Source organism: Microcaecilia unicolor, chromosome 1 (genome assembly GCF_901765095.1).
Source record: "Microcaecilia unicolor chromosome 1, aMicUni1.1, whole genome shotgun sequence".
Classification (NCBI taxonomy): domain Eukaryota; kingdom Metazoa; phylum Chordata; class Amphibia; order Gymnophiona; family Siphonopidae; genus Microcaecilia; species Microcaecilia unicolor.
The window spans coordinates 615,850,618-615,863,171 of record NC_044031.1 but is presented as its reverse complement, the minus strand read 5'-3'; the positions used below and the strand labels follow the sequence as shown (position 1 = coordinate 615,863,171).

The 12,554-nt window shown below is 43.1% G+C and overlaps 1 protein-coding gene across 1 annotated transcript in view; it reads right to left on the bottom strand.

The window, feature by feature from the left end:
- Window positions 1–5,634: 5,634 nt before the first annotated feature.
- LOC115480882 (1-phosphatidylinositol 4,5-bisphosphate phosphodiesterase gamma-1-like) overlaps window positions 5,635–12,554 on the bottom strand; it is a 258,382-nt gene continuing 251,462 nt past the window's right edge. The window contains exon 32 of the mRNA XM_030219854.1: window positions 5,635–8,017. Coding sequence (XP_030075714.1) covers window positions 7,966–8,017 — 52 coding nt within the window. The 3' untranslated portion in view covers window positions 5,635–7,965. The remainder of the gene's footprint in view (window positions 8,018–12,554) is intronic.

The following is a 12,554-nucleotide window of genomic DNA, read 5'->3' as shown; positions in this document are numbered from 1 at the left end:
TTCAAGCTTTCGCGGAGGGAAAGGCGCCTGGTCCAGATAGGTTGACTGTGTTTTATCGGGCTTTTCAGGAGTTGCTGGTTCCATCCTTGAGGCAGTACTATCAGGCTTTATTGGATTGTGGCATTGGTACATGGGCCTTTGGAGAGGCTCATATTGTGGTGGTTCCGAAGCCAGGGCGTGATCCTTCCAAGGCTGAATTATAGGCCTATCTCCTTGATAGATACGGATTGTAGTTTATGCAAAAGTTCTCTCCGTGAAACTCTCAAGGTATATATGTCATACTTGGTACATGAGGACCAGAGTGAGTTTATTAAGGGGAGATTTCCCATGGATAATTCTCGTATCTTCTAGAATATTCTCTTCCTTGCCCCATGTCTGTCTGATCAACTGGTTGCGTTGTCATTGGATGCGGAAAAGGCCTTTGCCGTATTGCGTAGGGTTATATGTTTAAGGTGATGGAGTGCTTTGGGTTGGGTGTGCAGTTCATTTGAATGGCTGGCCTGTTGTTCACTGCAGCCTGGGTGTTGATGAATGAGGTTTTGTCTGGAGTCTTTCCTCCCTTTTAGAGAGACAAAACAGGGGTGTCCACCTTCCCCATTGTTTAATTTGGCATTGGAGCCTTTGGTTGTTGTGTTTTAAGTAGATCAGGGTATTTTGGGGGTGTAAGCTGTTGGCTTATACTGATGATTATTTGTTCTACATGTGTATGCAGTCTTTACCTAGCTTGTTTGCTTTAATAGAGGTCTTCTCAGGGTTTTCAGGGTGTAAAATGAATTGGGGAAATTCTGTAGTTATGCCCCTCAATGTGCTTGTTGATAGACAACATTTTGCTAATTATCCACAGGAGTGGACTCCTGAGCAGTTGAAATATCTGGGGGGGTTGGTTTAGTACTACAGTGGAGAATTTGACTGCCCCTATCGGACCGACCGTTCACTTGTCTATTAGATTGTAAGCTCTTTGAGCAGGGACTGTCTCTCTTTGTTAAATTGTACAGCGCTGCATAACCCTAGTAGCGCTCTAGAAATGTTAAGTAGAAGTAGTAGTAGAATTTGGAGGAGTTGAACAGAGAGGTTATGATTGAGTTGGTGCATGTGATTTTCAGAATGGTTCCCGCTGTATTTGACGTAGTGGGGGAGATTGGAGGCGATTAAAATGGGGTTAGTGCCTAAGGTGAATTATAGTATGGTTTCTGTCCTGTTTTCAGATGAGTTCTATAAGGTTCTGAAGAGTAAACATTTGCAATTCCTCTGGAGAGGTAACCTTCCCCCCCCCCCCCCCCCCCCCCGAATTGCCTTGTGGAAGCTTAAGATGCTCCGGGATTATGAGGGGGTGAGTTTTCTGGACTTCAAACTATACCATTTTGCTTTTATGGTTTCTTCGGCGGTGTTTGGTTTGCACCAGGTGGGAATGTGGAGGAGTCCTGGTGGTTATTATTAGAGTGGGAAATTGCTGTGCAGTTTGTTTACGAAGCAGATTCACCGAGTTGTGCCTTGGTTTTTGAATTTTGCAAGCAGTGCCTCGGGTTGCTGCAGTTTGTTGCGCAAGGGTTGGGGTTGACCTGGCCTGTTGCAGAATTCATTTCTCTGTGGGGAAATCAGGGGTAAGGATTCAGGGTAGGGTTGTTAGCTGGTCAGAGTGGTACGTTAAGCTGTTTTGGGAGGCGAGTTTTAGAACTCTTCAGGATTTGCGTTTAGAGTATCATTTGGAGTCATTGCATTACTTTCAGTGGCTGCAGTTGAAAAACTGTTTGAAGGGGTCTAGGTGTTTCAAGTTCAAATTTGAGGGTTTACTACCCTGTCCATTGCAAAATACATCAAACAACTTACATACTAAAAAGAGAAGTAAGGAAACTAGAGGGGGGAGAGAACTGGATGTGATACAAAAGGAGAAAAGGGAGGCACAAAAGGTGGGGGGGGGGGGGGGGGGGTAGGCTGTTTTCCAGACTAATTTCTGAAAAGGAGGCCTTAATTGTAGGTGTCATGGCTTTAACTATAGGCATCCTGAAAAACAAATGTTTTAAAATCAGTTTTAAATTGTTGAAGTGTTGTATTTTCACGTAGAGATAGTGGGAGTTTATTCCATTTTTCAGGACCTTGAACTGAAAAAATAGCTGCCCGAATATGCTCATGAAAAAGTTTCCTAAATGAGGGAACAATCAGGTGAAGTTGAGTTGCTGATCTTAGTGTTCATGTCAAAAGACGGGACAGGTATTGAGGTTCACCATTGCTTTGTTAAGAAGTGGGGAGACATGATCAAATTTTTTGATCCAGTATTAAGTTTAATGGCAGTATTTTGGACAAATTGTAAATGTGGATATCTTTTTGATTGAGGCCATTGTAAAGGACACTGCAGTAATCAAGTTGGGTTATGATAAAAGAATAGAAAGTTAATCGGGACTGAAGAAAGCATGAGAGGGTGTGTCAAGACAGTATTAGGGAGTTTCAAAATAGAATACATCTTGATTTATCTGGATTAAGCATAAGCCTATTATTGTGAAGCCACATGGCTATTTGTGTCAATTTAGAGTTAGCCTCTGAAATCTTTCCAGAACTATGGGGTCTAGAAGATATAGTAGTGTCTTGAATGGGTGCAGGGTGGTGATTTGGCTTTTTGTAATTTTTGTGTTGGTCTTATTGGACAGTCTAAGAAGGCATTGGCGGTTTATCGTAGGTTAAATGTAAGGGTAGGAATGCATGTGCTGTGTTGGAGGGGGTGTGGGAGCATGATTTGGGAGATAGTATTGAGGAAGAGGTTTGGAGAGTTTTTGGGGGGTAGGGTTTGCAGGCCTATCTCTGCATTGGTAACCCAATCTCTTCTATGTGACACATAGGGCACTGTGGACTCCTTACAAAGTTTCCAGACTAATGGGTGATGCAGTTTGTGTTGGTCTTGTGGATCAGGTTTGGGTACCTTTCACCATATGTTGTTTGATGTTATGTAAGGATAGGGTTACCATATGGCTCCAGAAAAAGGAGGATGGATTGAGCCAGCCGGGTTTTACTTCCATTGCTTTTGGGATGTGGTTTGAAAAAGGGTTCAGGATGTTTTTGGCCTTCAGTCCGAACTTACTTATAAAATTATTTTTTTAAGGTCAGCAGCCTTGCCTCATGTGACAGAACAGTGTGTTTTTAAGCCTGTAAAACTGATTTAATTATTTCTTGAAGTGTATTTTTATAGTTTGGCCAGCAGGTGGTGCATGTTTATGTTTTGAAGCTGCTGTAGAACCAAGGCTGTTTTCTTTGTTTAAGCCTTTTGGAAAGGCAGTCAGCAGTATACTTTCAAAGATTGTTGTTCTGGACTCTGATTGGCCCAGGAGCTCATTTCATTTGGATTGTACTGGCTTTGCCTTAGTTTCATCTCGGGAGAGAGAGAGAAAGCTCTTTGCTAAAGCCCTGTAAAAGTTATATTTGATAACTGGTGAGCATCTATATTTCCTGATCTTCCCAGGTACTTTTTATAAAGTAAACAATTGTTTAAATAGTTTTGTAATTGATCCATAGTTCAGTTACCTGTTGTTTACTGATTGCACTTTTTTTCTTAATTGTTCAGTATTTTTAAGACACCCGTCATTCACACCTGCATGCATGCATCTTTACCCCTTTGCATTGTATGCACAGTTCCACCACACTTGAGTGCCTTAGACCTTCATCATGAAAACAATTCCTTTCTGGGACACAACCAGCTGAAATGTTTCTATGATTATTTCACTTTGCCTGTGTTGTGTGGTGAAAGAACAGCTTCCTTTTTTTTTTAATGAATATATGCTGAGTAAATATATCCTTATATCCCCTTGCCAAAATAATGAATTATAGGAAGCTTTTCTATATCATGCTTATAGGTGTTGCTATGGACTGGCAAAAGCCACTAATCCAGTGCCAGCAGCCTAGTGCAGTGTTTCCCAAATCCGGTCCTGGAGCACTCCTTACTAGTCAGGTTTTCAGGATATCCACAATGAATATGCATGAACTTGATTTGCATACACTACCTCCATTATATGCAAATCTCTCGTGTAGGACCGGACTTAGGAAATACTGGCCTAGTGCATCCAACATCTTGCTACAAACTATAGCATATGTCAGCACTTCCCCCCTCCAATGTGGGTCAGTGGGGGTGTTTGGGGCCCCCTATAGTTGTACAAAGCACATGCAGTTTGAATAACTCATGAAACCATACAGAAGGAGGTGCAGGTGCATGCTGCAGAACTGAAGTAAACATAGCTAGCTACTGCCTCCTTTTCTAGACATTCTCATGCAAAAGGGAGGTAAAGATGATATGAACTTTGGGGTCTGGTGGGTGCTTCAGCGGTGGCAAGGATTTGGGAATTAGGTGAGTGGAGCAGCAGCAGCAGGGATTTGGGGTAGGTGAGTACCTGGGGGGGGGGGGGGGGAGGAGCTAGGATTTGTGAATTAGGTAGGTACTTGTAAATGAGGGGAAGGAACTTGGGAAATAAAAGTGTGTTGGGGAGGGGGAAGCAGTGTATGGAATTAGAAATTGGATGGGAGAGAGAGTGGGGACTTGAGGATTGGATAGAGAAGGGCTGAGACTGATGGGGATTCAGGAATTTGGTAATTGAATGAGGGGTATAAATGGGGTAGTGTTAAGCTGAATAGTGTCATGCTGGCTGCAGAAGGATGGAAAGAGATGGTGTGAAGGACTTGGAATGTCCAGGGAAGAAATGCTGAAAGGTGTAGGAGCCTGGGGAGAGGGTGAGAGATAGAGGAAAGGGACAGGGACATGAGAAATGGTGACTCAGGAGCAGATGAAATAAGGGGATAAGAAACAGATAAAGGAGCTGGAGACCAGTCTGGTTCAAGCAAACTCCAAGTTCTATCCCAGAACCAGGTTGGTGCTTTCAGTACAAGGTCAAGGGGAAGGCATGAATGGTCCTTACATTACATTAAAGGCTTCTATTCTGTAATGACCTACACAGTTAGGGATCACATAATAGTAATGGCTGAGCATGATGACAGAGTAAAAAAAAGCCATAGAACTATTGGCTAAATAGATTTATTTTCATACAAAGAATACACTGTTAGACATTCACATCGTCACTGCATGATGCACTACCCTAACAAAGTGAGGCGGGTCAGAGCCCGGTGCTTTCCTCTCAAAATGAGATTTGAAATATTGCAGTGAGTGAAGGTTTTGGGAATGTTTCTAATCCCTAAACCAATGAGAATCTGAGGCTGTGGGGCCCCCTCCCCACCCCCGTCCATCATTGTTGGGTGTGTCTCTGTGTTGCTTTACTCCTTGGCTGGTCTCTCTTTCCTGCTAAGTTCTCCTTTATCTTCCCCTTGCTATATGCTGCAGGAGCCCCTTGTCTCTTCACCCTCCGCTTAATGCTTGGGTTCTCAATTCAGTCCTTGGGAAACACCTAACCACGCAAGTTTCCAGGATGATATCCACAATGAATATGCATGAGGTAGCTTTGCATCTAATGGAGGCAGTGCATGCAAATCTATCTCATGCATATTTGCTATGGCAGTGGTTCCAAAACCTGGTCCTGGAGGCACCCCAGCCAGTCAGGAGTTAAGGATATCCACAATGAATATTTATGAGAGAGATCTGCATGCAAATCTCTCATGAATATTCATTATGGATATGCTGAACTCCTGACTGGCTGGGGTGCCTCCAGGACCAGGTTTGGGAACCACTGCCCTATGGGTTTCCTGAAACCTGACTGGCAGGGTGTGTCCTAAGGACTCCTGGTTTAATGTGATGTGACAAGATTTGGGGATTGTTTGTCAGCTTCAATAACATTTGAGAGTCCAACCAAAGAATTATTCAGTGCTGAGGGTATAAATGAGCTTGCAGGCCCATTGGAAGAAGGAACCCACCCACGCAAAATAGCTACATGGACACAGGTTCACTTCTCACAAATGATATTACAGCTCTGAATTATATTCCTTTTGCATTTGCAATTTCACTGCACAGTAGGTCTGATGGCTTTAATATAAATGATGTGGGTCTAAAGCAGGGATAGGCAACTCAGGTCTTTGAATGCGCAGATCGGTCAAGTTTTCCGGATATCCACAAAGAATATGCATGATAATTTTGCATGCACTACCTCCATTGTATGCAAATCTATTTCATGCATGTTCATTGTGGATGTCTTGTAAACCTGACCTACCTGTGGCATGTGAGGACCCTGGGCTAAGGTAAACTGTGCCAGCTCCCAGTTATTTATTCTACTGTGACCATTGGTGCCTGTTGCATGCAGTTCTCTTAAGAGGGCTCTGCAGTCTGTTATAAATCTATTCTCCCTAGCGATCTATGGCCAGTACCTCTTATTACATGTACACTGTTACCAGTTCTCTTCCAACATGAAAAGGGGTTTAAAACATGACTGGATGCTTCTCACTAAGTGCTGCACATGCCATGTCAAAGGGAAAGGACAAAGACAAAAATATAGTAAGGTTATGTTGCCACAGGTGAGTCACAGTTTACATCCTCATCCCATACACATGTCTAAATTTGGAAAATTCTGTTTAGGTTTTCAGGTAGTACATTTTAGATTCAAATACATTTCCAAAGACTGATACAGCAAAGGACACAGCCTCAGCCTGAGACAATAAATTCTTTTGTTTTGATCTGAGACAAGGAGTATAGTCAGCCCCTATTCAGAAAACTATAAGTGTACGTACATAATCACAGTAATTTTTCTTATGAACTGCTACTGTTCCCAGTGCCTGCAATAGACACAGGACCTGCAACACAACTGGCCAGATCAGGGTGGAAGGGTGGCAGGATTCTCATGGTCATGGATGGAAGGTGTGCTGGATACATGATACACTCTGACCTTCCTCATGCACCTCTGAGGTCAGTCTCAGCAAGTGAGAGTGTATGCTCTAACCTGGTAGGCTCGGTCTATGCCTGGTACAAATGTCCTGCAGGGCTAGTGCATCTCTGACATACCATAACACTGTAGCTGGTAACCAAACTCATGACTATTTTATGTACACAAATAAAAGAAAAAATATATATATGCATATTTATATATATATATAAAAACCTAGAAAGATCTGCTCTGTGTCCCAGCTCTTCTCTTTTCAGGTTGTTGTTGAGCTGCTCATGGGCTGAGATCCTTTCCTGGGATTGGGTTTATGGCTTTTGCAGCATCCGCTGGAGATCCTAAAACTCTAACTGCAGGCTGCATCAAGTACAAGAGCAGAAGAAGCGGGAGCCCAGACATCACATTTTCTCCTTCCTCACATATTTATGCATATTTATGGAGCACCAAAGGCTATTGAGCAAAAATACAGCTAAAATCAGAAGAAAGTCTTCTTTTTCCAAACAAACTGTGGAGAGGGCCTGAAGCTTGTTTTGTCAGGTGCTATCAGCAGTCCCACGCCTGTGATTGGCACAGTTATCTTACTGCCATTGATGGTGACCTCTCACCCCTTGGCACACTCATGGTGGGAAGGCACATTTATCATTGCATCTGTACTATGTGGAGTTTTTGGTATCAGTAGAAGAAGATGCCAGATTGCAAATGATGTAAGAGATCTGTGCATGCAGCAAGTGCAAGCATAGGGCTGCAGCTAGGAGAAAATGTCCTCCCTTGCAGAGACTACAACACTCCACTGCAAGTGTAGGGCCTATCAGCAAGCTAGCAATCCTGCCATAAGAAGTAGGGTACCAGAGGTGAGAGCTGATGGGCCACAGCATGAAAGACTGAGGTCTAGAGCAAGAGGTGGGGGATCCTGAGACAAGCACTGGGGCATAGGTAGTAGAATGGGGTGCACCAGGGCCATGGCCCCAACCAAGATTTTGCCCAGTACAGCATCAGCAACTCAAGAGCTTTGGGTGGCTGGGGATCAATTTGTTTGGCCCCTCCAGTCAAAACAATGTTGTGTTGCCTCTCTACTGGGGTACAAAAGGAAGGGAGCTGAGAATTATGGAGCAAGAAGTGCTGGTCCCGCCATGATGAAGGATTAAGGTCTCGGAGGGAGAAGCAGGAAGTCTCAGTTTCGCTTGTTTGCCATCTGTCTGTCCCTCTTCTTTTTCTCCATCAGCCTAAGAGAAAGGATTAGAGAGAAAAAATGGTGATACAAAAAATGTAAAAGTGTGGCTAGCAATTATTCCCCACTTTTGAAAGAGCTGCATCAAGCAATTAGAGTTGCCTCTGCTATGTGCTGCCCCTCTGAAGGAGGGCATTTAATGGCAGTAAAGTTCCTGGCCAGACAGGTTACTCCATTACAGAAAGTCAACAGTATCTTATCTAGCGTTATACTTTCACCAAAATGTATTTTCTAATGGTTTGGTCCCCTAAATCCTGTCCTCCTCACATTCAATACAGTGCCATGCAAGCACACTTTTCCCATTTTGTTGTCTAAAAAATACAATTTGAAATGCATTAAAGCAGGAGTTAGTTTCACTTACCTACAAAACCTACTCTACACTTTTTTACTATTATTTATTTAGATTTTGCTCACACCTTTTTCAGTAGTAGCTCAAGGTGAGTTACATTCAGGTACACTGGATATTTCTCTGTCCCAGGAGGGCTCACAATCTAAGTTTGTTGTACCTGAGGCAATGGAGGGGAAAGGGAAATGGGACTTGATATACCACCTTTATGGTATTTTGCAACTACATTCAAAGCACAGTAAATGACGGCAGAAAAAGACCTGCACAGTCCATCCAGTCTGCATATTTACAGGTACATATTTTTGTGCCTGGGGCAATGGAGGTGACTTGCCCACAGTCACAAGGAGCTGCAGTAGGAATTGAACCCAGTTCCCCAGGATCAAAGTCCACTGCACTAACCCCTAGGCTACTCCTCCACTGGAGGGTTAAGTGACTTGCCCAAGATCACAAGGAGCAGCAGTGGGATTTGAACCAGTCACCTCTGGATTGCAAGACCAGTGCTCTAACCACTAGCCTACTCCTCCACTATAGAACTATTCAGAAACTAATTAAGAAGAAGAAACCGAAACAGTCTTGATTGCATCGGTCTTCACATCCCTTTTTCATAGTAAACCCAAATTAGCTCTTTTTCTAAAAAGTGCCCTCACAGGCCCATATTAAGTTAAATGGAACCCATCTGTGGCAAATCACAGTAGCTGAGCTGATCCAAATACTCCTGGATGAAGAATCGAGCTGTTTGTTGCATGAAGTGAATATGAAGCTCAGGTCTAACCATGCTGAATATACAGCTGCCAAAATCTGAAGGATAAAGATATTTGAAGGTACAGATTGGAGGAAGGCTATAAGCAATTTCAATGTATCTTGTGGGGTACTGTCATGTCCAAAATTATAAAGTGGAAACAATTTGGTATTACCAAGCACCGTCTCAAATAGGTTATTCCTCCAGTCAATAGCTCTGGGTTAAAGGAGACCAGTGAGGCCTAGGATTATTTATAAGAACTACAGAAGTCTCTGGATGAGACTGGAAAAATGTTGATTGTAACAATTTAAAGAAAACTCATGTGATGTGCTGTGTAGCATTTGCAAAGAAAATCAGTATGAGACACTGCACGTGTGGGAGAAGGTTTTGTGGTCTTATAAGGCCAAAGTGGAATTTTTTTTTGTGACGATGTTAAGTGATACGTTTGGAGCAGCATTTTAGAAAGGATGTCCATCTCAGAATATGGACTTCCATGTTCTAAAATACATGTGAGATGGATGTTTATGCTAGATATGTCCAGTACACAGACGTCCATTTTACAAACTGAAATGTCCATATTCTGAACAGGGGAAAACAAGGGACATGGACGTATGTGTGGCAGCAGAAGAACATCCATCTTATAAAATGGCCACACAGAGGTCCATGCAGTACACAGGAGTAGCCTAATGCTTAGTGCAGTGGACTGATACTCAGGGCACCCAGGTTCAAATCCCACTTCAGCTAGTTGTAATTTTTTTTTCTTAAATTGTGAATCCTCCAGAAACAGAAAACTACCTACTGTACCTGAATGTACACCACTTCAATAACCTTCAGGCTTGCAGGTGTCATATATATTGAGGTGCAGTAGACATTTTTCTGTCCCTGGAGCGCTCACAATTAAAAAAAAAATAAACAAACTGAAGTGGGATTTGAACCTGGTTCCCTTGGTTCCAAGTCCACTGCACAAACTGTTATGCTACTCCTCAAACCTGTGTACTACTCTCTTAAGAATGTCCATAATAACCGGAAGCTGGCATACAGCCTGACATCCCTTGCTGGTTTCACATTCAGGAGAGAGGGAAGTGGAACAACAACCACTGGGGGGGGGGGGGGGGGGGGGGGGAATTAAGGAAGTCTCATGCCTTAATCCTTCCAGTGAATAGCTGCTCAGAGCACTTGTCTGTAACCTGAATGTGACAAGTAACATGTCTAATGGATGTTCCTTTCCCTTGTGTGATGAGTTGGACATCCATATTTTGGGCCCTCCCTAGTCCCAAAATGCATCCAAACCATGCCCCCATGCCATATGGATGTACTGCAGTATTAGATGTCCATGTCCTGCCTTTATAAAACTGGGATTTGGACGTCCATGCAATATGGATGTCTAAATGCCAGTTTTCAGACATCCAAAACAAGAATAGTGATTCTAAATGACCACCACCGCATTAAACAAACACAGCACATTGCTCTGCTAATGAGGGTTGGCTGTGCTATGTTGTGGAAACACTTTGTAACAGCTGGGACAGGAAGGTTTGTGAAGACTCAGGCACAGGTGGATGGTGCAGTATGTAGGCAGATGCTGTTCCGCTCTTCTATAGACCTGGCAATGGGAAGAAAATTCAGCGTCCAGCAGGACAATGATCTTAAGCACAAAACAAAGGCAACAATGTGAGTGGCTCAAAAAGAAATGAATGGCCCAGGCCTGGGCCCAGCAGAAAATCTGTGGCAAGACTGCAGCGCACAGACCCTCCCCAGCCAACTGGAAATAGCTTGAGTTATTCTGTAGTGAATAATGTGCAAAAACTGTACCTTCCCAGTGTGTAAAACTGGCAGATACTTATCCTAAATGTTTCATGACAGTTATGGCTGCAAAAGGGACTTCACCAAGCATTGAGTCAATAGGTGTGAAAGACTTACACAAGCAGTTCACAGGTCAATTGAATTTAATATACTGCAGATAAAAACAAAGTATCTAAACGGTTTACAAATTAAAAATATTAGGGTTGGAAATGAGAGCATGGAAATGAAAGGTAAGTTGGATTACGTGGGAAGTTTAATAAAATCAAAAAGAGGAATAGAACTAAATTAAAATTACCACAGGGAGAAACACAAGGTAGGAAGGGGAGAGTGAGAAAAAGAAAATTGATGGGACTTTTTGGTTTCTTGGTTTTTGAATATTTCTATAATTGTTCTTTCACGTTGAAAATGTAGGGCATGTTGTGTGGGTCAGTGAAAAAAACACCTACTTTATTCTGAACTGTACATAAGTATATAAGTACATAAGTAGTGCCATACTGGGAAAGACCAAAGGTCCATCTAGCCCAGCATCCTGTCACCGACAGTGGCCAATCCAGGTCAAGGGCACCTGGCACGCTCCCCAAACGTAAAAACATTCCAGACAAGTTATACCTAAAAATGCGGAATTTTTCCAAGTCCATTTAATAGCGGTCTATGGACTTGTCCTTTAGGAATCTATCTAACCCCTTTTTAAACTCCGTCAAGCTAACCGCCCGTACCACGTTCTCCGGCAACAAATTCCAGAGTACTTTTTAGACAACAGAATGTGAAATATGTACAAGGGTATGAAGATTTTTGCAAGGCACCATGGGCCTGCCATTCTGCTGGTGCACTGGTGCTTAAGGTTATTCACAAACTCAGCAGTGACTGGCGACTGCACTGGTGCTTGTATGTTTAAAGTTAGGTCGGGTACATCATAGGCCTAACTTTAAACACATAGGGAGTAGATATTCAAAGCTATTTAAATGGCCAGGAGAGGTTTCTCTCTGTTTAAATCACTTGTGCAGGGCTATCCGTGGATATCCCGTTGCACTTAACCAGAAAGTACCAAAGTATTACGAGGCTGCTGCTTGAGATAGCAGCAGCCATTTTCTACAGGCAGCTGCTATGGGCAGGAGAGGGTGGGGTTCACTCCTGCCCCCTTTGCTGCACTGGCCGTGGTCTGAATATCCATTAAGTACCTGAATATTGGTACTGAACAAGTAATTGCCAGCTCCACTTTTGCTACTCTCCAGTGCTGTCTCGTCTACAGATAAAATTTGGTCTTTTAGCCAGAAAGATGCTCAGCGAGGAGTAGCCTAGTGGTTAGTGCAGTGGACTTTGGTCCTGGGGAACTGGGATCGATTCCTGCTGCAGCTCCTTGTGACTCTGGGTAAAGTCACTTAACCCTCTGTTGCCCCAGGTAAAATCGCTTTGGATGTGGTTGCAAAAACTGTAGAAAAGCTGCACAGAGAGGGGGCATAACCAGTAGCAAGGAGACAATAATGCCCCTGTGGTGTACTGTGTTCCGTTTTGGTGACTGTATCTTACCAAAGACATAAAGGACTAGATTTCCTGCTGAAAAACAAATGAGCACTGAGTGATATTCTATAAATGGTGTTCCGAGTTGGGTGCCGTTAATAGAATAGCGCATTGTGTCGGGATCCATGC